A 25,139-nucleotide genomic window follows, 5' to 3' on the forward strand; every position below is an offset into this window, starting at 1 on the left:
TACATAACAAAGAACATAAAGTAACTAAAATCACACATACAAAGTAACAAAAGCAAATAAGCAACTCGGACTCCACTAAAAACTTGGAGCATTGACCAGGTGCAACAGTAGGGTTAGCGTCTTCTGCTTTTCTAGAAACACCCGCCGAGTTGCTCATAAAATGTCAAGTCCGGGGTAGTCGAAAACTGTACACGCATCAAAGAATCCCTACATTGTATACGCATATTTATTTAACGTATGTACCAATTTTCAGTTACAATGTAAATATTTCTAAAGATAGATTAAACATACTTTTAAAAAATATTTAGACAACAAGTCATGCATAACTGTTGACATACATGTAAATACTAATATCATTACGGAAGTAATCTACGGAGTAGACCAACACTTAATGTAAGTCGTTTTTGAACAATTATACCTTTTCTTCATATATTACCAAAATTTGCATAATTTGTTCATATGTCACTCAGTTCAGGGAATAGCAGGGTGGAGTTTCCACAATAAGGATTCGGATATCTTAAAAAAACTTTATCCTGTATTGCAAATTATGTATGACCTTCTTATTTTATGTTTCTACACGCAGTTGCAACTTGACATTTATCAATTTATCAATAAATAATTGATTCAAACAATTTAAAGATCGACCCTAAGCTAAATGCACCTGATTAAAAATTATACTGAACTAAAGAGTTTCACGCTTAATATACTTATATCAGCCGAAAATAAAAATAATAACAAACTCTTTTTATCTTCAAATGCGGGCATTAAATAAGATTTTCCCCAGCGTGTAACAACTAAATTATTTGTATTACCAACATCAGTATATTAGCAAAGCCGTCTGAATGTTTAAGTAGTTGATAATATCTATCGTTATACAAGTATGTGGAGCTCCTGCTAGAAAAAAAATGCATAAATATAAAAACAGTATATAAGGTGTTTGTTTACACACGTTTTAATTACTGTACATCTAAACATATAATGGTTTAGACAAGCCTCCAGTTTATTAAGGTTTGGGTTGACTCGTTTTAACGTAAGTTCTATTGTACACCATGTGTCGAACGTACTCTCGTAAAATCGCATTGAAACATGTACATGTATGAAGATGATATACTTTATATTAGTTAAGTCACGTTTCACTTTAATTCTATTTTACACTCGTATATTGCATCGAAATATATATGAAGAAGATATCTCGTTAAGACACAACGTCTCGGTTACGGCACATTACACTGTATCTTATATCTTATTTTCGTTGATTACACTGCTTATTTCTTCTCTATCTTTCACAAATAATTTATGTTAACTTGATGATTTACACGGATCAGGTAAGCTGTTAACATTCCGTCTTAATGTACAATATAAATACGTACCATTGGTATGACTTGGGTGCATGAAAGTTGAGGTATACAGAAATTGTCAAATTGATCAAAAGTCTAGGGAGTCTATGAACTTGTTGATGCGGAGAATAATTATTTTATTTTTACCTCTCCTGTAGCATCTTTATAAAAAATCAGACGGAAGGTGATTCATGCATATCACAAACCCATCTAATAGTTTTATTTCTTGTCCAGAAACAGTTACTGATTACACAACCAGTCTTAGTTTTTCATTCGGTTGTTGCTCTTTTGAGATAAAAAAAAATCTGCTAGATTGTAAATGAAATTGGAACTTTGCAAGAGTTATCGCTGTTGATTATGTTTGATTTGCTTGATTTTAGTGGGAGATAAATGTATGATTTTCTAAAAAGTGCCGATCTGAATACAGAAATGATTATCGTTATGTGAAAGTATAGCATATACAAATGTAATAGACTAAAAAAGCATCCGAATTTTATGTGGACTGGTACTTAATTATTGTTCGAGCTATGTCTACTTTGGTGTGCATGCACATGTATACTTGTATAATAACCAAATAATCCAACTGTTTCAGATAAAAAAATATATTTACAAATTTAAGTATAGGTATATCAACAAAGCCTTAAATTATATCTAATAAAAACCTCGATGTTTCAACGCGTAATTGAGATGCTTTTTTTCCCCTAGATTTTATATATTTTTTCTGCCTTGTTTATTTTTTTGTTGTCCTCTTTTATCAATAACTTCATAAACAATCATAAAAAAATTGCCCACTCGTATTATTCAAAACTTATACAAAATGTTTTCTCAATCCACTATATCATCTACTTCCCTTCTTACATAAATGTAAGAGGAGTAACGGTGCATGAACGGAAATATGCACTAGATCGAACTTCACTACTACTTCCTTTGTTAGTATTGTACGTATTTAAAACAAGAGGCTCCCATGAGCCTGAACCGCTCACCTAATTGAATTTTGCCTTTTAAAGGCAGTTAATTTAAGAAGTTGTCAAAAATTGCGAATCAAGAAGACTTTGGAAGGACTTATTATAAGGATCATTTCAGCAACTGAAAGTTTCTTTCATTCTATCATAGTTTTAAAGATATTGGCTAAAAACTGTTAAAAAATGTCATTTTTTCATCTTTCAACGGCAATAACTCTTACAAGGAATAGTCTGAAAACTTTTTCCATAACGACTTTTGTAGGTCCTATAATAAGGATCATTACAGCTATTGAAAGAATTTGGCTAAACCTAACGGTTTTGGAGAAATATGCAAAAAACTACTGTCTGCGGTCATGTTTCTCAACGGATCAAATATCTCCACATCAGTTCAATGCAAGATACCCCCTGGAACATTCATACCAAGATTGGTTTCAAATGGTCAAATAGTGTCAGAGGAGAAGATTTTTTTAAAGAAATAATATTAAAAATAGCAAAACTGTCAAAAACGGGCAATAACTCCAACATGGCTTAATGGATTAAAACAAAAATTAAATTAAAACCACAGATAGATCTCATCATGCTTAACGCCATTGCTTCGTCATAATTTGGCTAAACCTAACGTTTTGGAGATATATGCGAAAAACTACTGTCTGAACCCTATGTTTTATGTTTAGTATCGGCAGCCATGTTTTTCAAAGGATCAAAAATCCCCACATTAGTTTTATGCAGGATACTCCAAGGAACATTCATACCACGCTTGGTTCCAATTGGTCAAATAATGTCAGAGGGAAGATTTTGGAAAAGTTGTTAACGACGGACGATGACGACGGACGACGACGACAGACGTCAGGTGAGCTAAAAACGATTACATTGGGTTGCCTATGTATCTACAATAACTTTGCTTCACAACTGCCTTTGACTTCAAATGAACCTCGAGTTTTTTTTTACACTTGTCTTACTAGAACAGATATAGCATTGTCCGCCTATCCGTCCGCAGTTCATACTTTGCATAATAACTCAAAAAGCTACCACCGTCTTCATGAAACATTATTTCTTACATTGATGTGAGCCTCTTTCGTTAATCACTTTTACATTTATTTTCGAGTTATGGGACTTTTTTCATGCATATATATGCATATATATATATATATATATATATATATATAAAGGTCTGAAAAGTTCCCAACGATGTTAAAACTGTCAAATTTGCTATGCAAATTTTTGTTCGTTCCCTTCGCGGGACTGGAACTGGTACCGCTGTGACATCTATGGCAACACCGCCTACACAAAGTCCAGCGCTCTAGACCACTCGGCCAGCTAGTCGTCATATTCTGAGACGTTTATATATATAAACGTCAATTCAGTTATCCAGAAGAGTCCCTACAGAAGGATGAAATCTCTCAATTACCATAAGTCGATCACAGAAGTTTAAAGACGAGATTGTCTGTGACGACAGTCTCATCCGCTTAAGCCGCAGCTCGTTATTAAGTATACATATTGTTTATTAGATGAAATTATCAATTGCTTTTTAACGTTCATTTACCTCCACACATTCAACTTTACTGCCTGCAAGTGGGGGTATATAGTGATAGGGGTGTCGTCCGCCCCATTGTGCACCTCCTGTATAAGATTTCGATCCAAATAAATTTGCATACCTGTTAACCTTTGGAACAGTTGGTGTGGGATATTTCCCTCCATTGACACTGTATTATGCGGAAGATTTTCTAGTAAAAGCAAATTTCTGATGTCCAAATTAAATTATTCAGAATATTTCACAGAAAATACAGTTAACCTCCCTCCAATCTGACACTTTTAAGTGGGAGGTTCTAAATTTCTCATTGATTTGTCTCCCCCTAATGTGGGAGGGTTAACAGGGATGAATTAGTGGGATTTCACATAAAATACACACACTATGTCATGTATGAATACGGGGACATGTTAAGTTTTAGCATATCCCTTCTTGTTTCCTATTGGAAATATTTTTATCCGTAGTCGAGTTACATATGTTAAAAAATAACATTACAGATGTATAAATAATCATAGCCAATACTCAAAGTCGGACTGTACACGGTTGGACCACAAAAATATACACGTTTTCTAGATAACTGAACTTTCAGACGATTTAGATATATGACATTGATATGCATCAGTCTTTTCTTTCTACGTTTTCTAAGCTCAAACGCAAAATTTCAAACTAATCTTGAACTTCATGCAAAACAATTTGATTTTATATCCTAGATGGACAATTTTTCGGATTATGTTACATGTATTTCCAAGAAGATATATTGCTTTCAAGTTGAAATTATAAATTATTTGCTGTCCAAAAAAGCATATTTAAATGATTAAAATGAAAAATGAAATTACAGATAAATGTCACTAAATCACCGCTGAATTATTGTGAATATAACTCCTGGCACATAGAATAAAAAAAACAATAATCTATGCCCCGGACTAAGCGGAAATTTTGTGTTCAAATACCTCCCAATGGTCTGATTTCTCCTGTGATGTCGCCGCTTGCAGCACTTATATCGATTGATTCTCATTTCCTTTTCACTAAAAATCCCCGTTTATAGTGTTTTATAATACATTTTGTAGGATGTCAATTATCAGAAACGGTAAAAACCGTCTCACCAAATAGTACCATAATTGTATTTTTAAGCTGAAATAAAGAGTGACTATTGCAATGTCCATGTTGTTACTAAAAACCATTTAAGTATGCATATAAGTTATCTACCTTTCAATGAATGTTCTTAAATATAGTATCCCTACAAGACACCATTTTATGTGCAGCAATTTTGCTACTGAAAGAAGACACCAAATTGTTGGTTTGCCAATGAATCAATGTCAAGGTATGTATTATCTTAACCGTAATAATGTTTTGGTCCATATAGTTATTAGTAAAAGGATGACGAACAATCAAATCAAATGTTCAAAAAATTATCTTTGAAATTCCTGTTTGAAGCAGTTGAGGATAATATTTTATTTTTTGACTGGGAAGCAATTTATTTTCTAATTGGAGAATGATTTGGGCAGATATTTCCTTGATGTTACTGTCCATTTAGTTACTATAAAAAAGTAACATAATGGATATATTTTGTTATGCCAAGGAACTATTGGTTAATTAAAGGATTTTAAAATATATCTATATTAAGAAAACTTTATAATCTTCTGTTTTATATGTAAAGAAAGACTAATGACATGTTGCAATTAAAATTTAAAATAAGTTTTTTTTTGTTCTATGTGAAAATTTGTAATAGACAGTAACACTATGAAAGTTAAAGTAACACTTTGGATACATAAATATATAAGCAAAGGAAAATCAAATGGCAGATCTTTATACTTGCCTAAAATCCTTGATAAACATCAAATGAAATACGGATGCACAATAGCCGAGAATATGTACGTAAATATATATACATGACTATTAACATAATGGACATTTCAGCAGGAACATCAGGGCATACCTTTAACAATATTACAGCTGATAATTTTCAACTTTCAGAAATTTCTTTAAACGGAAGCAAGATTTATTTCTTAAGACTTTTTATGTATATTTACAGAGTACCATACCACTAACGAATGCCGAAAAACAACGTCGTTATAGACAGAGAAGAGACAATGACCAAAACAGAAGAGCAGAAGAAAAATTAAATCCTTGCGCTACCTTCTTCTGTTGAGCCCAGACAGGAATATCACAGCACAAGATGAAAAAAAAACGGTTGATGGCAAAGTGCTAAAAATTCAATGTACAATTAAAATCCCAATTGGAAGATTAGACTGAAACGATTAACACAAAGGCTTCAGATGCGCTTACACCTCAAACAAGTACAGTACAGGAAACTCAGAGAACAAAGACAAAAAAACTTCTAAGACGCTGGTCTACAGGTTAAAAACCACTAATTCCACTTCCCATAGGCTTCTATGCTACTTTCACAATATTCAATGGCTTCTCTGGACTTTACCTTAACTTTAACCTGCAGAGGACTATATATCAGCATGATTCTACATATGTCAGCTCACAATCCGCAGAATGGCATGTGGGGTTAGCAGACTTGCAGTGCAGTACTGGTCACAGGAAGTGAAGTGTCTATAAATAGCATGGGAAATCCCAGTGTTTTCAAAAGATAGGGGTATATTTAGAAATCATTATGGAGATTAGGCTTCACATCACAAGAAGCAAAATGCACCTATAAAATGTACAGAAATGTTTTTCCTCTCAGAAACTGTTTAAATTTTTTAAATGAGATGAGAACTTTTTTCACAGCACTATGAGGAACAGGAGTAATTTCTGCGTAGGACTATTTTTGCGTACGTTCCAAATGCTCATTGGTTGAATTGGTAACCTACAGAGAAAGGGAAAGGATCACGTGCAAAGAGACGGCTTCTGAAAAGACAAACAAAGAAAGCACTTCAATTCCAATTTGCATTGTATCAAGAACTATTGGTACCAGTATCGTATTGCATATCCCTGAGCGGGTGTACGTCAAAACATGGATGCCATAAAAATATAGTGCATTTTCTTTTTGCCTCTCTACAAACTAATGTTTTGTCAAAAGACATGAACAATGACTTAAAAAATAGAGCAAACATCACACTGTAAGATGAAGAACTTTTTTAAAAGAAAATCTAACATGATATCATAAAAATGTTCCACTGAAAAGGTTGGTTAGGTGAGTGCAAAACGAAAGTGAAAGTAGGGAAAATGGCTATTTATAGTTCAAGACTACTTTTCTGTCCAATCTTCGTGGACTCACCCTATTTTCTTTGCAGGAAATTATTTTTTCACATGTCCTTAGAAATGCTACATAAGTGAAAGTTTTATTGAATCAATTTACATATTTTTTAAAAAATCCTAAAAATATGCACTTCACTATAGAGGTCTATGGGAAAATTAATACGATACTGAGACCTATTGGCAAAATATAAAGCAAAGTGCAAAGGAAATCACTGTTTGTCCGAGATCATGAGAGGAAAGCTGTTGAAAAAGTACAAGATTCTTACAGAAGCAGCGAAGCAATTTGGATTCACAGCAGGACGACAACGGAAGAAGAGAAGCTCACACAGCAAACGAGTAAATAAGATGGTCCGTGCTTTTTATGAGAGAGATGACATAAGCCGACTCACAGCAGGAATAAAGGAAACAATTACTAAGAAAGGAATAAAAAGGACGAGGAAAGTTATGACAAATAGTATCAATAGGATTTATGAAAAAATCCTTATTGAAAATACTGATGTTATTTGACCTTCTATAGATTGCGCCCTTTTTGGGTTCACTAACCCAAAGATTCGGATAGAGATACGTGTGCTGGTACAGCATGGACAAAATAACTTAGTATTTAATCTTGAACACAAGTTGTGGTAACGTGCTCTCAAAAAGTTAATGAACCGGAACTGTAATTCGTCTCAATTTCTAAGAATTTATGTGCACTCTTTAGATTACTGTATGAAATGACTAAGTGAACATTTCCGTTTAGGGTTGTGAAAAACAAAATGGAGTTTGACTTTTACATTATGATGAAAGTATTTGTATATCCTGATTTGATTTGAAACATTGCGCATTTTTAATATGGTAAAAAATATTATCTCTGTTGTTACATTAAGCTCTTGTATTAACATTATTTGCTTTTCAGATAAAATAATTTGATTTTATGAAGTTTCAAAAATGAATAAGAAAACATGGAAATACAATTTAACAATTTTTAAAATTAATTTCTAATAACATATCTACATGTATCTTAAAGATTTTTCATTGCTCAAATGAAACTTTCTTTGTGTTACTTGAATGTCCATGGTATTACATATGTTAGATATATTTATATTCGTGAAATGAAAAGAACATAGTTTCGTTCAAATAGTATGGAAGAAACAATAAATCAATGAAGTTTGTACTTATTACCAAAAGTTGTTTGTTTATTTCATACATTTTTCTAACCTTTACAAAGTCATTCACGTTACCACGTACGTCAGTGGAGTTCCCCATATTGTTGATATGACAAGTTGGATAGTAATTACGGAGGTAGACCTAGAGTAAGGAACATAACTGATAAGTGATATGTTTGTATCATATTCAATTTTCAAGTTTTTTCAAGCTTTCGTTTGAAACAGTATGAAATCAGTCCAAATTACTTTGATGCTTACATGAGATTGATGTAAAATGGTGAATACAAACGTTCGAATGATTTGTAACAGTTGTGTCCCTTACCCTAGGTCTATCTACTTAGATATGAGGGCAATAGGTGAACATGTTAAATTCGAAAGGAAGCTCAAGTTTTCAGAAATCTTTTTTTTTATCAAAATGTCAATATAATCGAAAAATTAACTTTTTTCAAGTTACCATGTATGTCATTTTTGTTACTTTTTGTCTTTGGTGTTACTGCTTCTTTATTACTTGTTTTCAAAATTTTTTTTCAGAATCCGTCTTTCACAAGTTGTTTTAAGTATAATCCAATATAACATTTACTTGATAGGAAAAGAAAAACTGATAATTAATCAGACTACTAAATTTACCGGAAACAAGTCACAAACTATTTTCGCAATCTTTTTCGATCCTATGATTTATTGAAACGTATATGAAAAGGGTGCTTTGAAAATAACGAACAATAGTTTTTAGCACATAATTTTAATAATTGCTCTTAACACCAAGGAATAAATCCTCTTACCTCTTAGAAGAAAAGATCATACAGTGGATTGAATGATTGATTGATTGTTGGGTTTTAACGTCCGAGCATCAATATTTCAGCTATATTCAGACGTCATACAGTGGAAGGAAACAAATAACCTTGCCCCGATGTGGTTGAAAATACATTTTCTGGCCCGCAAAAATTCAAAAATATATGTTAAGACCCCTGAAAATGCTGCCTGGCCCCTTCAAAATAAAAAAATCGTCCCCTAACTTGACTTTAAATTACTTTTTCCTTTCAAAAATATATCGGTTTTGAATCTTCCGTGATATGTTAATAGGATGATTTGGTGATTAGTTAAACGGTTTTAGACTAACCAAATTAATATTCGTTCATTGTACATTTACTAAATTTCAATGAAAGGATATTTTACATACAGATCAAAATCAATTATAACTAATGGTTTCCTTTTCCTATTAAGGTAAGAGGTTGGTGCCTTCCTCATTCAGCTAGAGGTAAGTGTGTCTCACTAAGGCCATAAGATTAAAAAGAATTTGGGCCCTATTTCTTGGGTTAAATGGTATTTACTAACAACTATTCACTTAATTTATTATTCACATTTGTATTTAACTAATCCACTTCTAAACTTATATAGTAAGGGCAATAAACACAAACAACAAAGAACATGAAATAACCAATATAACACTTACAAAACACAAAAGTAGATGAGCAACCCTGATTCCATGTAAACGGGGACCATGGACCAGGTGCACCGGTAGAGTTGGTGTCCTCTGCTTTTAAACGTCATAAATATCTGTGTATCAGACTTCTGAATCAGGGGTGTGAGGAAATGCGTCTTAAAGTTTTCTTAACCAAAGTCTTTTTGTATCAGTCCTTGGTTGAAAATACTCGGTTTCTTCTAAAACAATGAGTACTATTTGGGTTTTTTTGTAAACTGTTCTTTGTGCTGATGTGACTGCTGATTTACCGATTATGACAATAGCATGCACATGCGTTTTAATCACCACTGGTATAGTCACCCCGAAATGAAGAGTGAGGTTTAGCGCGCGCGATGTAAAATCTAGATTTACCTCACCATTTCGTTTGGTGTGCCTGTACCAAGACAGGACAATTGCGGTAGCAGCTGCACCGGTTGTGTAATATCTATATTGCCAGATTTATTTTGGACTTGACTTGGTTATGGAACAGATCAGTGTTCGGTAATTTTATTTCAGGAAACACACTCAGAGTTGGTAAAAAATATCTCGTCCGGATTGAACGGATGGAAACTATGACACATATAACGAATTGGTCCTCACAGGTATAACTGAAACGTAACCCTGTGTCCGTTAGTCTCCGATCGGGGTTACAATTCCATCAACTTAAATGCCGTAAGCCCAGTGATTCACTCCTGACATGAAAAATCTTTTTAAGTTGTCAGAAATGTATATATTTGAACTAAACTTTAAATTTATGTTATTTTGAATGGCAAAGAATTTATATTTTCACCTTTGAAGCAATATAATCAAAGAAATTGTCAATTTTAAATGTGCATGAAGTTCAAGATTAGAATTTAAAAAAGGGAAAATTGTGATTGATTGTTCGGGTTTAACGCCCGAGCAGCTATATTCAGGCGGTTAACATGAAATGGATGATAAAATGAACATGAAATGATGATCAAATGAAAAATAAGAGAGGACATAAGGAAAACAGGGTCGACAGGTTTCGATTGCCACTTGAAATAGGGAGAGGTGGGTTTGGATCGGGCAATTTAGCCTCCTGTGGCGGAGCGCAAATGTTCCTACTCCGATAGAATACCACAGTAGGGTTCTTAACACGCAAGGAACATAGCGTTTTTCCCAACACGGTACACCAGTATGGTTTGCGGTCAGGTTTTCCGTATTATGGCCTGACGACTCCAGTATGTAGCATTCCAAGGGTACCAAATTCCACCACCTGGAGCACACAACCCAGTTGCTCTGTGGGCTGAGCGCCCTAGCCCCCGGGCCAGAATCTGAGCATTTATTATTTAGTCGCCTTTTACGACAAGCTTAGCGCTGCTTCGGGCCTATTTTTTTTTTGACAACCGGACCCGCACGGGGCGAAAAATTGTGAATTTGAAATAACGAAAGCAAGAAAATGTAATATATCAATGGTAATTATGCATTTCGATTAAGTTTTTTTCATTTATTTTTGCCACTTACTTATGCGCAATATGAGTAAAATTCCAATACTTACAATAGAAAATATGATTTATATGAATTGTAGCGAACGGAAATGTCGGAGTCATCATCATGGTTTTTATTAGAAGTAGAAGTACAGAACAATATAGATAACCAAGGTGTCGACGTTGAAGGGTATATAAATAACTGCTTAAGTTTGATTCATGAAAGAGCGGTCTTCAAATTTAGGGTGAGTTCGATTATTGTATATACATATTGAAAACAAATACCGAAGCATCAAAAATGGGACAATTTAAAAACGTTATGGCTTCAGTGTAAAAAAAGAACAGGGAACAAAGATGACCTACATGTACAATGTCAAAGATGACCTACATATACAATGTACCGACTCTTCCATTAAAGATTTAGTTGTTTCCTTTTTTTAATTTCATGCCAAATTTTCTAAATTTACAAGCACGTGTTTCTTTTTCTTTTCTTTTGAAAGTAGGACCATTTTACTTTTTTTATTTCAACTATGTCGTACCAATCTTAAACAATCACCCAGTTACATATACACAAGATATAATTAATAAGCTGGAAACGATATCACTGCTTCCAAAGATCCTACTCATAATGTTTACTGTGTTGTTTTATTTCATGTATTATTGGAATATTTCGATAAACGTTGTCTAATAGACCTTTTGAATAACCATAGGTAGACTAATGAAGACTTGCGGCTTTCGTTACTTTTTGTACATTTTTTATTTAACTCAAAATCACTGATTTAAAAATCAAATTGATTTAAAAAAAATCATTCTTATTTAAAAATTGAGTTAATTGTTTTAGTAAAATTTATAGGGAAGTTTCAATTGCAAAAATTGGTATGATAAAATGGACAATGCGGTAGGAAAAGACGGTGCGGTAGCCTAAGTTGCAAAATGTATGGGGTTCAATTCAAAAAGAGTTAATCTTGATTACACCTGAAATGACATAAAGTCAACTGCATCTGCTTTAATTTGTGTGTATGAGCTCAATTTTGTGTCTATAAGCTCATTTTTAGCCTAATTTGCATTCGGCACGGTAATACCGTCAATATTTGCTTTTTATGAAAATTGTGATTAATTTGCAGGTTGTCGGAGAACCCAAACTAGTAACAGGTAACTTATAAATAACTAATAATAATAATAAAATTTCTGTCGAGAATCCTGAAAATGTATGATATAAATCGCTATTTCGTTGTGAATTACAGCGTTTAATACATAACTTGAAATCATGAATAGTCAAACCATCCTTGCATGTCTGTCTTTGTAAATTATGATTAATGCCAAATTTAGTAAATGGGTCACACACAATACAAAACTACCCCCCCCCCCACCCCCACAAAGAAAAGAAACAAAAAAGTTATCATTATGTTAATATTTGACCGAGATTATGACTGTTGGTACCAGTATCGTATTGCATATCCCTGAGCGGGTGTACGTCAAAACATGGATGCCATAAAAATATAGTGCATTTTCTTTTTGCCTCTCTACAAACTAATGTTTTGTCAAAAGACATGAACAATGACTTAAAAAATAGAGCAAACATCACACTGTAAGATGAAGAACTTTTTTAAAAGAAAATCTAACATAATATCATAAAAATGTTCCACTGAAAAGGTTGGTTTGGTGAGTGCAAAACGAAAGTGAAAGTAGGGAAAATGGCTATTTATAGTTCAAGACTACTTTTCTGTCCAATCTTCGTGGACTCACCCTATTTTCTTTGCGGGAAATTGTTTTTTCACATGTCCTTAGAAATGCTACATAAGTGAAAGTTTTATTGAATCAATTTACATATTTTTTAAAAAATCCTAAAAATATGCACTTCACTATAGAAGTCTATGGGAAAATTAATACGATACTGAGACCTAGTAAGCCAGTTTTTCAAGTAAAGTTGGATATTCAGCAAGTGGTCTTTACCAGCTGAAAAAGTAGTACCCCAATACAGGTAACACTTTTAAGATGAATTAGCCAACTTTTGAACCTGATTTTTTATGGTAGCTCTGGTTTTTTGCATTTATAGTTAATTTTTACCAAATTTGGAAATGCATTTTGTTTTCATGAATTTGTAGGATATCAGTTCAATAAAATTATTATCTTGACTATTTATGATGAGCATATCTATATTCAGGTAACCTAAAGCAAGTAATACTCCTGCATAAAGGATAGTTTTCAAGTTACAACACATTTTAAGTATGTGGTTAGGACTTGAAAATAGTCATTTTCCATACATTGCCTCTTATATATGAAAAAATGAATATTTTTTTTATTTTTTGTTTTTCTTTCAAATAAATAGCTAAAATGAGTTGCCATATAACTGTGTGGTTGATTTAAACACAGAAATGTCACAAAAGTCATCAGCCAATTTTTTAGTGGACTTTTTTTAGTGGTTCAAATGGACAGATTCTAATGCGGCAAGAAAAATAATGGTGTTTTTTCATATAAAAACTGAATTTTTTCAAAAAGTATCTAAAGCAGACAATTGTTATTATAATATTTATACCAGTAAACTATATTTCTTGCATCATAGCTATCTGTTTTAAAGAAAAAGTCCTTTTCCTGTCACATTGAGGTCCATTTGTATCTGCCTGGGGTACCAAAATGGCTTAAAATCTGTATTTTCTGCATATGAAAAGCTATATTTTTTTAAAACTATGATATTGGTATAATTTTTTCTGGATTTATTATAATTGAAATGACCATATCTATAGTTTAAAACAGTTGGTTGTACCGGTCATTATACTTTACTTTAAACAAGAGGCTCCCTTGAGTTAAAGACAAAAAAGGAGGTTCGGATATTAATATTTCCATATATGGAACTCACAAGTGGGGATTAAATAATGATTTGGAACTCATAGTACAGCTCATGTATCTACCATGTCAGAATAAACCACAAAGTTGCTTAGTTTGATTAATACAGCAGCTTTTTATCAAAAGTAATATTTTCTGGCTAACATTGAGATATTAGTCTTATGCCTGGAATAGGGTACCTATATAAGAATTTTAATAGAAAACTCATGTTTGTAGCAGGGCAATGATATTCTGAATTTTCAGTATGGAAATGAATACTCTAGCAGAAAAACAACAACTTTTAGGATTATATTGAAATGTTTATTAGTAATAGGTACCAGTATCGTATTGCATATCCCTGAGCGGGTGTACGTCAAAACATGGATGCCATAAAAATATAGTGCATTTTCTTTTTGCCTCTCTACAAACTAATGTTTTGTCAAAAGACATGAACAATGACTTAAAAAATAGAGCAAACATCACACTGTAAGATGAAGAACTTTTTTAAAAGAAAATCTAACATAATATCATAAAAATGTTCCACTGAAAAGGTTGGTTTGGTGAGTGCAAAACGAAAGTGAAAGTAGGGAAAATGGCTATTTATAGTTCAAGACTACTTTTCTGTCCAATCTTCGTGGACTCACCCTATTTTCTTTGCGGGAAATTGTTTTTTCACATGTCCTTAGAAATGCTACATAAGTGAAAGTTTTATTGAATCAATTTACATATTTTTTAAAAAATCCTAAAAATATGCACTTCACTATAGAAGTCTATGGGAAAATTAATACGATACTGAGACCTAGTAAGCCAGTTTTTCAAGTAAAGTTGGATATTCAGCAAGTGGTCTTTACCAGCTGAAAAAGTAGTACCCCAATACAGGTAACACTTTTAAGATGAATTAGCCAACTTTTGAACCTGATTTTTTATGGTAGCTCTGGTTTTTTGCATTTATAGTTAATTTTTACCAAATTTGGAAATGCATTTTGTTTTCATGAATTTGTAGGATATCAGTTCAATAAAATTATTATCTTGACTATTTATGATGAGCATATCTATATTCAGGTAACCTAAAGCAAGTAATACTCCTGCATAAAGGATAGTTTTCAAGTTACAACACATTTTAAGTATGTGGTTAGGACTTGAAAATAGTCATTTTCCATACATTGCCTCTTATATATGAAAAAATGAATATTTTTTTTATTTTTTGTTTTTCTTTCAAATAAATAGCTAAAATGAGTTGCCATATAACTGTGTGGTTGATTTAAACACAGAAATGTCACAAAAGTCATCAGCCAATTTTTTAGTGGACTTTTTTTAGTGGTTCAAATGGACAGATTCTAATGCGGCAAGAAAAATAATGGTGTTTTTTCATATAAAAACTGAATTTTTTCAAAAAGTATCTAAAGCAGACAATTGTTATTATAATATTTATACCAGTAAACTATATTTCTTGCATCATAGCTATCTGTTTTAAAGAAAAAGTCCTTTTCCTGTCACATTGAGGTCCATTTGTATCTGCCTGGGGTACCAAAATGGCTTAAAATCTGTATTTTCTGCATATGAAAAGCTATATTTTTTTAAAACTATGATATTGGTATAATTTTTTCTGGATTTATTATAATTGAAATGACCATATCTATAGTTTAAAACAGTTGGTTGTACCGGTCATTATACTTTACTTTAAACAAGAGGCTCCCTTGAGTTAAAGACAAAAAAGGAGGTTCGGATATTAATATTTCCATATATGGAACTCACAAGTGGGGATTAAATAATGATTTGGAACTCATAGTACAGCTCATGTATCTACCATGTCAGAATAAACCACAAAGTTGCTTAGTTTGATTAATACAGCAGCTTTTTATCAAAAGTAATATTTTCTGGCTAACATTGAGATATTAGTCTTATGCCTGGAATAGGGTACCTATATAAGAATTTTAATAGAAAACTCATGTTTGTAGCAGGGCAATGATATTCTGAATTTTCAGTATGGAAATGAATACTCTAGCAGAAAAACAACAACTTTTAGGATTATATTGAAATGTTTATTAGTAATAGGTACCAGTATCGTATTGCATATCCCTGAGCGGGTGTACGTCAAAACATGGATGCCATAAAAATATAGTGCATTTTCTTTTTGCCTCTCTACAAACTAATGTTTTGTCAAAAGACATGAACAATGACTTAAAAAATAGAGCAAACATCACACTGTAAGATGAAGAACTTTTTTAAAAGAAAATCTAACATAATATCATAAAAATGTTCCACTGAAAAGGTTGGTTTGGTGAGTGCAAAACGAAAGTGAAAGTAGGGAAAATGGCTATTTATAGTTCAAGACTACTTTTCTGTCCAATCTTCGTGGACTCACCCTATTTTCTTTGCGGGAAATTGTTTTTTCACATGTCCTTAGAAATGCTACATAAGTGAAAGTTTTATTGAATCAATTTACATATTTTTTAAAAAATCCTAAAAATATGCACTTCACTATAGAAGTCTATGGGAAAATTAATACGATACTGAGACCTAGTAAGCCAGTTTTTCAAGTAAAGTTGGATATTCAGCAAGTGGTCTTTACCAGCTGAAAAAGTAGTACCCCAATACAGGTAACACTTTTAAGATGAATTAGCCAACTTTTGAACCTGATTTTTTATGGTAGCTCTGGTTTTTTGCATTTATAGTTAATTTTTACCAAATTTGGAAATGCATTTTGTTTTCATGAATTTGTAGGATATCAGTTCAATAAAATTATTATCTTGACTATTTATGATGAGCATATCTATATTCAGGTAACCTAAAGCAAGTAATACTCCTGCATAAAGGATAGTTTTCAAGTTACAACACATTTTAAGTATGTGGTTAGGACTTGAAAATAGTCATTTTCCATACATTGCCTCTTATATATGAAAAAATGAATATTTTTTTTATTTTTTGTTTTTCTTTCAAATAAATAGCTAAAATGAGTTGCCATATAACTGTGTGGTTGATTTAAACACAGAAATGTCACAAAAGTCATCAGCCAATTTTTTAGTGGACTTTTTTTAGTGGTTCAAATGGACAGATTCTAATGCGGCAAGAAAAATAATGGTGTTTTTTCATATAAAAACTGAATTTTTTCAAAAAGTATCTAAAGCAGACAATTGTTATTATAATATTTATACCAGTAAACTATATTTCTTGCATCATAGCTATCTGTTTTAAAGAAAAAGTCCTTTTCCTGTCACATTGAGGTCCATTTGTATCTGCCTGGGGTACCAAAATGGCTTAAAATCTGTATTTTCTGCATATGAAAAGCTATATTTTTTTAAAACTATGATATTGGTATAATTTTTTCTGGATTTATTATAATTGAAATGACCATATCTATAGTTTAAAACAGTTGGTTGTACCGGTCATTATACTTTACTTTAAACAAGAGGCTCCCTTGAGTTAAAGACAAAAAAGGAGGTTCGGATATTAATATTTCCATATATGGAACTCACAAGTGGGGATTAAATAATGATTTGGAACTCATAGTACAGCTCATGTATCTACCATGTCAGAATAAACCACAAAGTTGCTTAGTTTGATTAATACAGCAGCTTTTTATCAAAAGTAATATTTTCTGGCTAACATTGAGATATTAGTCTTATGCCTGGAATAGGGTACCTATATAAGAATTTTAATAGAAAACTCATGTTTGTAGCAGGGCAATGATATTCTGAATTTTCAGTATGGAAATGAATACTCTAGCAGAAAAACAACAACTTTTAGGATTATATTGAAATGTTTATTAGTAATAGGTACCAGTATCGTATTGCATATCCCTGAGCGGGTGTACGTCAAAACATGGATGCCATAAAAATATAGTGCATTTTCTTTTTGCCTCTCTACAAACTAATGTTTTGTCAAAAGACATGAACAATGACTTAAAAAATAGAGCAAACATCACACTGTAAGATGAAGAACTTTTTTAAAAGAAAATCTAACATAATATCATAAAAATGTTCCACTGAAAAGGTTGGTTTGGTGAGTGCAAAACGAAAGTGAAAGTAGGGAAAATGGCTATTTATAGTTCAAGACTACTTTTCTGTCCAATCTTCGTGGACTCACCCTATTTTCTTTGCGGGAAATTGTTTTTTCACATGTCCTTAGAAATGCTACATAAGTGAAAGTTTTATTGAATCAATTTACATATTTTTTAAAAAATCCTAAAAATATGCACTTCACTATAGAAGTCTATGGGAAAATTAATACGATACTGAGACCTAGTAAGCCAGTTTTTCAAGTAAAGTTGGATATTCAGCAAGTGGTCTTTACCAGCTGAAAAAGTAGTACCCCAATACAGGTAACACTTTTAAGATGAATTAGCCAACTTTTGAACCTGATTTTTTATGGTAGCTCTGGTTTTTTGCATTTATAGTTAATTTTTACCAAATTTGGAAATGCATTTTGTTTTCATGAATTTGTAGGATATCAGTTCAATAAAATTATTATCTTGACTATTTATGATGAGCATATCTATATTCAGGTAACCTAAAGCAAGTAATACTCCTGCATAAAGGATAGTTTTCAAGTTACAACACATTTTAAGTATGTGGTTAGGACTTGAAAATAGTCATTTTCCATACATTGCCTCTTATATATGAAAAAATGAATATTTTTTTTATTTTTTGTTTTTCTTTCAAATAAATAGCTAAAATGAGTTGCCATATAACTGTGTGGTTGATTTAAACACAGAAATGTCACAAAAGTCATCAGCCAATTTTTTAGTGGACTTTTTTTAGTGGTTCAAATGGACAGATTCTAATGCGGCAAGAAAAATAATGGTGTTTTTTCATATAAAAACTGAATTTTTTCAAAAAGTATCTAAAGCAGACAATTGTTATTATAATATTTATACCAGTAAACTATATTTCTTGCATCATAGCTATCTGTTTTAAAGAAAAAGTCCTTTTCCTGTCACATTGAGGTCCATTTGTATCTGCCTGGGGTACCAAAATGGCTTAAAATCTGTATTTTCTGCATATGAAAAGCTATATTTTTTTAAAACTATGATATTGGTATAATTTTTTCTGGATTTATTATAATTGAAATGACCATATCTATAGTTTAAAACAGTTGGTTGTACCGGTCATTATACTTTACTTTAAACAAGAGGCTCCCTTGAGTTAAAGACAAAAAAGGAGGTTCGGATATTAATATTTCCATATATGGAACTCACAAGTGGGGATTAAATAATGATTTGGAACTCATAGTACAGCTCATGTATCTACCATGTCAGAATAAACCACAAAGTTGCTTAGTTTGATTAATACAGCAGCTTTTTATCAAAAGTAATATTTTCTGGCTAACATTGAGATATTAGTCTTATGCCTGGAATAGGGTACCTATATAAGAATTTTAATAGAAAACTCATGTTTGTAGCAGGGCAATGATATTCTGAATTTTCAGTATGGAAATGAATACTCTAGCAGAAAAACAACAACTTTTAGGATTATATTGAAATGTTTATTAGTAATAGGTACCAGTATCGTATTGCATATCCCTGAGCGGGTGTACGTCAAAACATGGATGCCATAAAAATATAGTGCATTTTCTTTTTGCCTCTCTACAAACTAATGTTTTGTCAAAAGACATGAACAATGACTTAAAAAATAGAGCAAACATCACACTGTAAGATGAAGAACTTTTTTAAAAGAAAATCTAACATAATATCATAAAAATGTTCCACTGAAAAGGTTGGTTTGGTGAGTGCAAAACGAAAGTGAAAGTAGGGAAAATGGCTATTTATAGTTCAAGACTACTTTTCTGTCCAATCTTCGTGGACTCACCCTATTTTCTTTGCGGGAAATTGTTTTTTCACATGTCCTTAGAAATGCTACATAAGTGAAAGTTTTATTGAATCAATTTACATATTTTTTAAAAAATCCTAAAAATATGCACTTCACTATAGAAGTCTATGGGAAAATTAATACGATACTGAGACCTAGTAAGCCAGTTTTTCAAGTAAAGTTGGATATTCAGCAAGTGGTCTTTACCAGCTGAAAAAGTAGTACCCCAATACAGGTAACACTTTTAAGATGAATTAGCCAACTTTTGAACCTGATTTTTTATGGTAGCTCTGGTTTTTTGCATTTATAGTTAATTTTTACCAAATTTGGAAATGCATTTTGTTTTCATGAATTTGTAGGATATCAGTTCAATAAAATTATTATCTTGACTATTTATGATGAGCATATCTATATTCAGGTAACCTAAAGCAAGTAATACTCCTGCATAAAGGATAGTTTTCAAGTTACAACACATTTTAAGTATGTGGTTAGGACTTGAAAATAGTCATTTTCCATACATTGCCTCTTATATATGAAAAAATGAATATTTTTTTTATTTTTTGTTTTTCTTTCAAATAAATAGCTAAAATGAGTTGCCATATAACTGTGTGGTTGATTTAAACACAGAAATGTCACAAAAGTCATCAGCCAATTTTTTAGTGGACTTTTTTTAGTGGTTCAAATGGACAGATTCTAATGCGGCAAGAAAAATAATGGTGTTTTTTCATATAAAAACTGAATTTTTTCAAAAAGTATCTAAAGCAGACAATTGTTATTATAATATTTATACCAGTAAACTATATTTCTTGCATCATAGCTATCTGTTTTAAAGAAAAAGTCCTTTTCCTGTCACATTGAGGTCCATTTGTATCTGCCTGGGGTACCAAAATGGCTTAAAATCTGTATTTTCTGCATATGAAAAGCTATATTTTTTTAAAACTATGATATTGGTATAATTTTTTCTGGATTTATTATAATTGAAATGACCATATCTATAGTTTAAAACAGTTGGTTGTACCGGTCATTATACTTTACTTTAAACAAGAGGCTCCCTTGAGTTAAAGACAAAAAAGGAGGTTCGGATATTAATATTTCCATATATGGAACTCACAAGTGGGGATTAAATAATGATTTGGAACTCATAGTACAGCTCATGTATCTACCATGTCAGAATAAACCACAAAGTTGCTTAGTTTGATTAATACAGCAGCTTTTTATCAAAAGTAATATTTTCTGGCTAACATTGAGATATTAGTCTTATGCCTGGAATAGGGTACCTATATAAGAATTTTAATAGAAAACTCATGTTTGTAGCAGGGCAATGATATTCTGAATTTTCAGTATGGAAATGAATACTCTAGCAGAAAAACAACAACTTTTAGGATTATATTGAAATGTTTATTAGTAATAGGTACCAGTATCGTATTGCATATCCCTGAGCGGGTGTACGTCAAAACATGGATGCCATAAAAATATAGTGCATTTTCTTTTTGCCTCTCTACAAACTAATGTTTTGTCAAAAGACATGAACAATGACTTAAAAAATAGAGCAAACATCACACTGTAAGATGAAGAACTTTTTTAAAAGAAAATCTAACATAATATCATAAAAATGTTCCACTGAAAAGGTTGGTTTGGTGAGTGCAAAACGAAAGTGAAAGTAGGGAAAATGGCTATTTATAGTTCAAGACTACTTTTCTGTCCAATCTTCGTGGACTCACCCTATTTTCTTTGCGGGAAATTGTTTTTTCACATGTCCTTAGAAATGCTACATAAGTGAAAGTTTTATTGAATCAATTTACATATTTTTTAAAAAATCCTAAAAATATGCACTTCACTATAGAAGTCTATGGGAAAATTAATACGATACTGAGACCTAGTAAGCCAGTTTTTCAAGTAAAGTTGGATATTCAGCAAGTGGTCTTTACCAGCTGAAAAAGTAGTACCCCAATACAGGTAACACTTTTAAGATGAATTAGCCAACTTTTGAACCTGATTTTTTATGGTAGCTCTGGTTTTTTGCATTTATAGTTAATTTTTACCAAATTTGGAAATGCATTTTGTTTTCATGAATTTGTAGGATATCAGTTCAATAAAATTATTATCTTGACTATTTATGATGAGCATATCTATATTCAGGTAACCTAAAGCAAGTAATACTCCTGCATAAAGGATAGTTTTCAAGTTACAACACATTTTAAGTATGTGGTTAGGACTTGAAAATAGTCATTTTCCATACATTGCCTCTTATATATGAAAAAATGAATATTTTTTTTATTTTTTGTTTTTCTTTCAAATAAATAGCTAAAATGAGTTGCCATATAACTGTGTGGTTGATTTAAACACAGAAATGTCACAAAAGTCATCAGCCAATTTTTTAGTGGACTTTTTTTAGTGGTTCAAATGGACAGATTCTAATGCGGCAAGAAAAATAATGGTGTTTTTTCATATAAAAACTGAATTTTTTCAAAAAGTATCTAAAGCAGACAATTGTTATTATAATATTTATACCAGTAAACTATATTTCTTGCATCATAGCTATCTGTTTTAAAGAAAAAGTCCTTTTCCTGTCACATTGAGGTCCATTTGTATCTGCCTGGGGTACCAAAATGGCTTAAAATCTGTATTTTCTGCATATGAAAAGCTATATTTTTTTAAAACTATGATATTGGTATAATTTTTTCTGGATTTATTATAATTGAAATGACCATATCTATAGTTTAAAACAGTTGGTTGTACCGGTCATTATACTTTACTTTAAACAAGAGGCTCCCTTGAGTTAAAGACAAAAAAGGAGGTTCGGATATTAATATTTCCATATATGGAACTCACAAGTGGGGATTAAATAATGATTTGGAACTCATAGTACAGCTCATGTATCTACCATGTCAGAATAAACCACAAAGTTGCTTAGTTTGATTAATACAGCAGCTTTTTATCAAAAGTAATATTTTCTGGCTAACATTGAGATATTAGTCTTATGCCTGGAATAGGGTACCTATATAAGAATTTTAATAGAAAACTCATGTTTGTAGCAGGGCAATGATATTCTGAATTTTCAGTATGGAAATGAATACTCTAGCAGAAAAACAACAACTTTTAGGATTATATTGAAATGTTTATTAGTAATAGGTACCAGTATCGTATTGCATATCCCTGAGCGGGTGTACGTCAAAACATGGATGCCATAAAAATATAGTGCATTTTCTTTTTGCCTCTCTACAAACTAATGTTTTGTCAAAAGACATGAACAATGACTTAAAAAATAGAGCAAACATCACACTGTAAGATGAAGAACTTTTTTAAAAGAAAATCTAACATAATATCATAAAAATGTTCCACTGAAAAGGTTGGTTTGGTGAGTGCAAAACGAAAGTGAAAGTAGGGAAAATGGCTATTTATAGTTCAAGACTACTTTTCTGTCCAATCTTCGTGGACTCACCCTATTTTCTTTGCGGGAAATTGTTTTTTCACATGTCCTTAGAAATGCTACATAAGTGAAAGTTTTATTGAATCAATTTACATATTTTTTAAAAAATCCTAAAAATATGCACTTCACTATAGAAGTCTATGGGAAAATTAATACGATACTGAGACCTAGTAAGCCAGTTTTTCAAGTAAAGTTGGATATTCAGCAAGTGGTCTTTACCAGCTGAAAAAGTAGTACCCCAATACAGGTAACACTTTTAAGATGAATTAGCCAACTTTTGAACCTGATTTTTTATGGTAGCTCTGGTTTTTTGCATTTATAGTTAATTTTTACCAAATTTGGAAATGCATTTTGTTTTCATGAATTTGTAGGATATCAGTTCAATAAAATTATTATCTTGACTATTTATGATGAGCATATCTATATTCAGGTAACCTAAAGCAAGTAATACTCCTGCATAAAGGATAGTTTTCAAGTTACAACACATTTTAAGTATGTGGTTAGGACTTGAAAATAGTCATTTTCCATACATTGCCTCTTATATATGAAAAAATGAATATTTTTTTTATTTTTTGTTTTTCTTTCAAATAAATAGCTAAAATGAGTTGCCATATAACTGTGTGGTTGATTTAAACACAGAAATGTCACAAAAGTCATCAGCCAATTTTTTAGTGGACTTTTTTTAGTGGTTCAAATGGACAGATTCTAATGCGGCAAGAAAAATAATGGTGTTTTTTCATATAAAAACTGAATTTTTTCAAAAAGTATCTAAAGCAGACAATTGTTATTATAATATTTATACCAGTAAACTATATTTCTTGCATCATAGCTATCTGTTTTAAAGAAAAAGTCCTTTTCCTGTCACATTGAGGTCCATTTGTATCTGCCTGGGGTACCAAAATGGCTTAAAATCTGTATTTTCTGCATATGAAAAGCTATATTTTTTTAAAACTATGATATTGGTATAATTTTTTCTGGATTTATTATAATTGAAATGACCATATCTATAGTTTAAAACAGTTGGTTGTACCGGTCATTATACTTTACTTTAAACAAGAGGCTCCCTTGAGTTAAAGACAAAAAAGGAGGTTCGGATATTAATATTTCCATATATGGAACTCACAAGTGGGGATTAAATAATGATTTGGAACTCATAGTACAGCTCATGTATCTACCATGTCAGAATAAACCACAAAGTTGCTTAGTTTGATTAATACAGCAGCTTTTTATCAAAAGTAATATTTTCTGGCTAACATTGAGATATTAGTCTTATGCCTGGAATAGGGTACCTATATAAGAATTTTAATAGAAAACTCATGTTTGTAGCAGGGCAATGATATTCTGAATTTTCAGTATGGAAATGAATACTCTAGCAGAAAAACAACAACTTTTAGGATTATATTGAAATGTTTATTAGTAATAGGTACCAGTATCGTATTGCATATCCCTGAGCGGGTGTACGTCAAAACATGGATGCCATAAAAATATAGTGCATTTTCTTTTTGCCTCTCTACAAACTAATGTTTTGTCAAAAGACATGAACAATGACTTAAAAAATAGAGCAAACATCACACTGTAAGATGAAGAACTTTTTTAAAAGAAAATCTAACATAATATCATAAAAATGTTCCACTGAAAAGGTTGGTTTGGTGAGTGCAAAACGAAAGTGAAAGTAGGGAAAATGGCTATTTATAGTTCAAGACTACTTTTCTGTCCAATCTTCGTGGACTCACCCTATTTTCTTTGCGGGAAATTGTTTTTTCACATGTCCTTAGAAATGCTACATAAGTGAAAGTTTTATTGAATCAATTTACATATTTTTTAAAAAATCCTAAAAATATGCACTTCACTATAGAAGTCTATGGGAAAATTAATACGATACTGAGACCTAGTAAGCCAGTTTTTCAAGTAAAGTTGGATATTCAGCAAGTGGTCTTTACCAGCTGAAAAAGTAGTACCCCAATACAGGTAACACTTTTAAGATGAATTAGCC

At 31.7% G+C, this 25,139-nt stretch overlaps 1 protein-coding gene across 4 annotated transcripts in view; it reads left to right on the forward strand.

Annotated features, from left to right (window-relative positions):
* The first annotated feature begins 275 nt into the window (after positions 1-275).
* Positions 276-25,139, forward strand: part of LOC148624817 (uncharacterized) — a 45,987-nt gene continuing 21,123 nt past the window's right edge. Inside the window, exons 1-4 of one of the 4 annotated variants that reach the window (XM_088567745.1) lie at positions 309-393; positions 9,401-9,434; positions 11,188-11,331; positions 12,211-12,238. In XM_088567745.1, coding sequence (XP_088423871.1) covers positions 11,197-11,331; positions 12,211-12,238 — 163 coding nt within the window. In that variant the 5' untranslated portion in view covers positions 309-393; positions 9,401-9,434; positions 11,188-11,196. Of the gene's footprint in view, positions 394-1,211; positions 1,326-9,400; positions 9,435-10,207; positions 10,241-11,187; positions 11,332-12,210; positions 12,239-25,139 lie in introns of those variants that run through there. The other 3 variants (XM_088567744.1, XM_088567742.1, XM_088567741.1) reach the window with 3 other exon arrangements.

This window comes from Perna viridis, chromosome 2 (assembly GCF_037379345.1).
Source record: "Perna viridis isolate PV_CMFRI_1.1 ecotype Kerala chromosome 2, ASM3737934v1, whole genome shotgun sequence".
Classification (NCBI taxonomy): domain Eukaryota; kingdom Metazoa; phylum Mollusca; class Bivalvia; order Mytilida; family Mytilidae; genus Perna; species Perna viridis.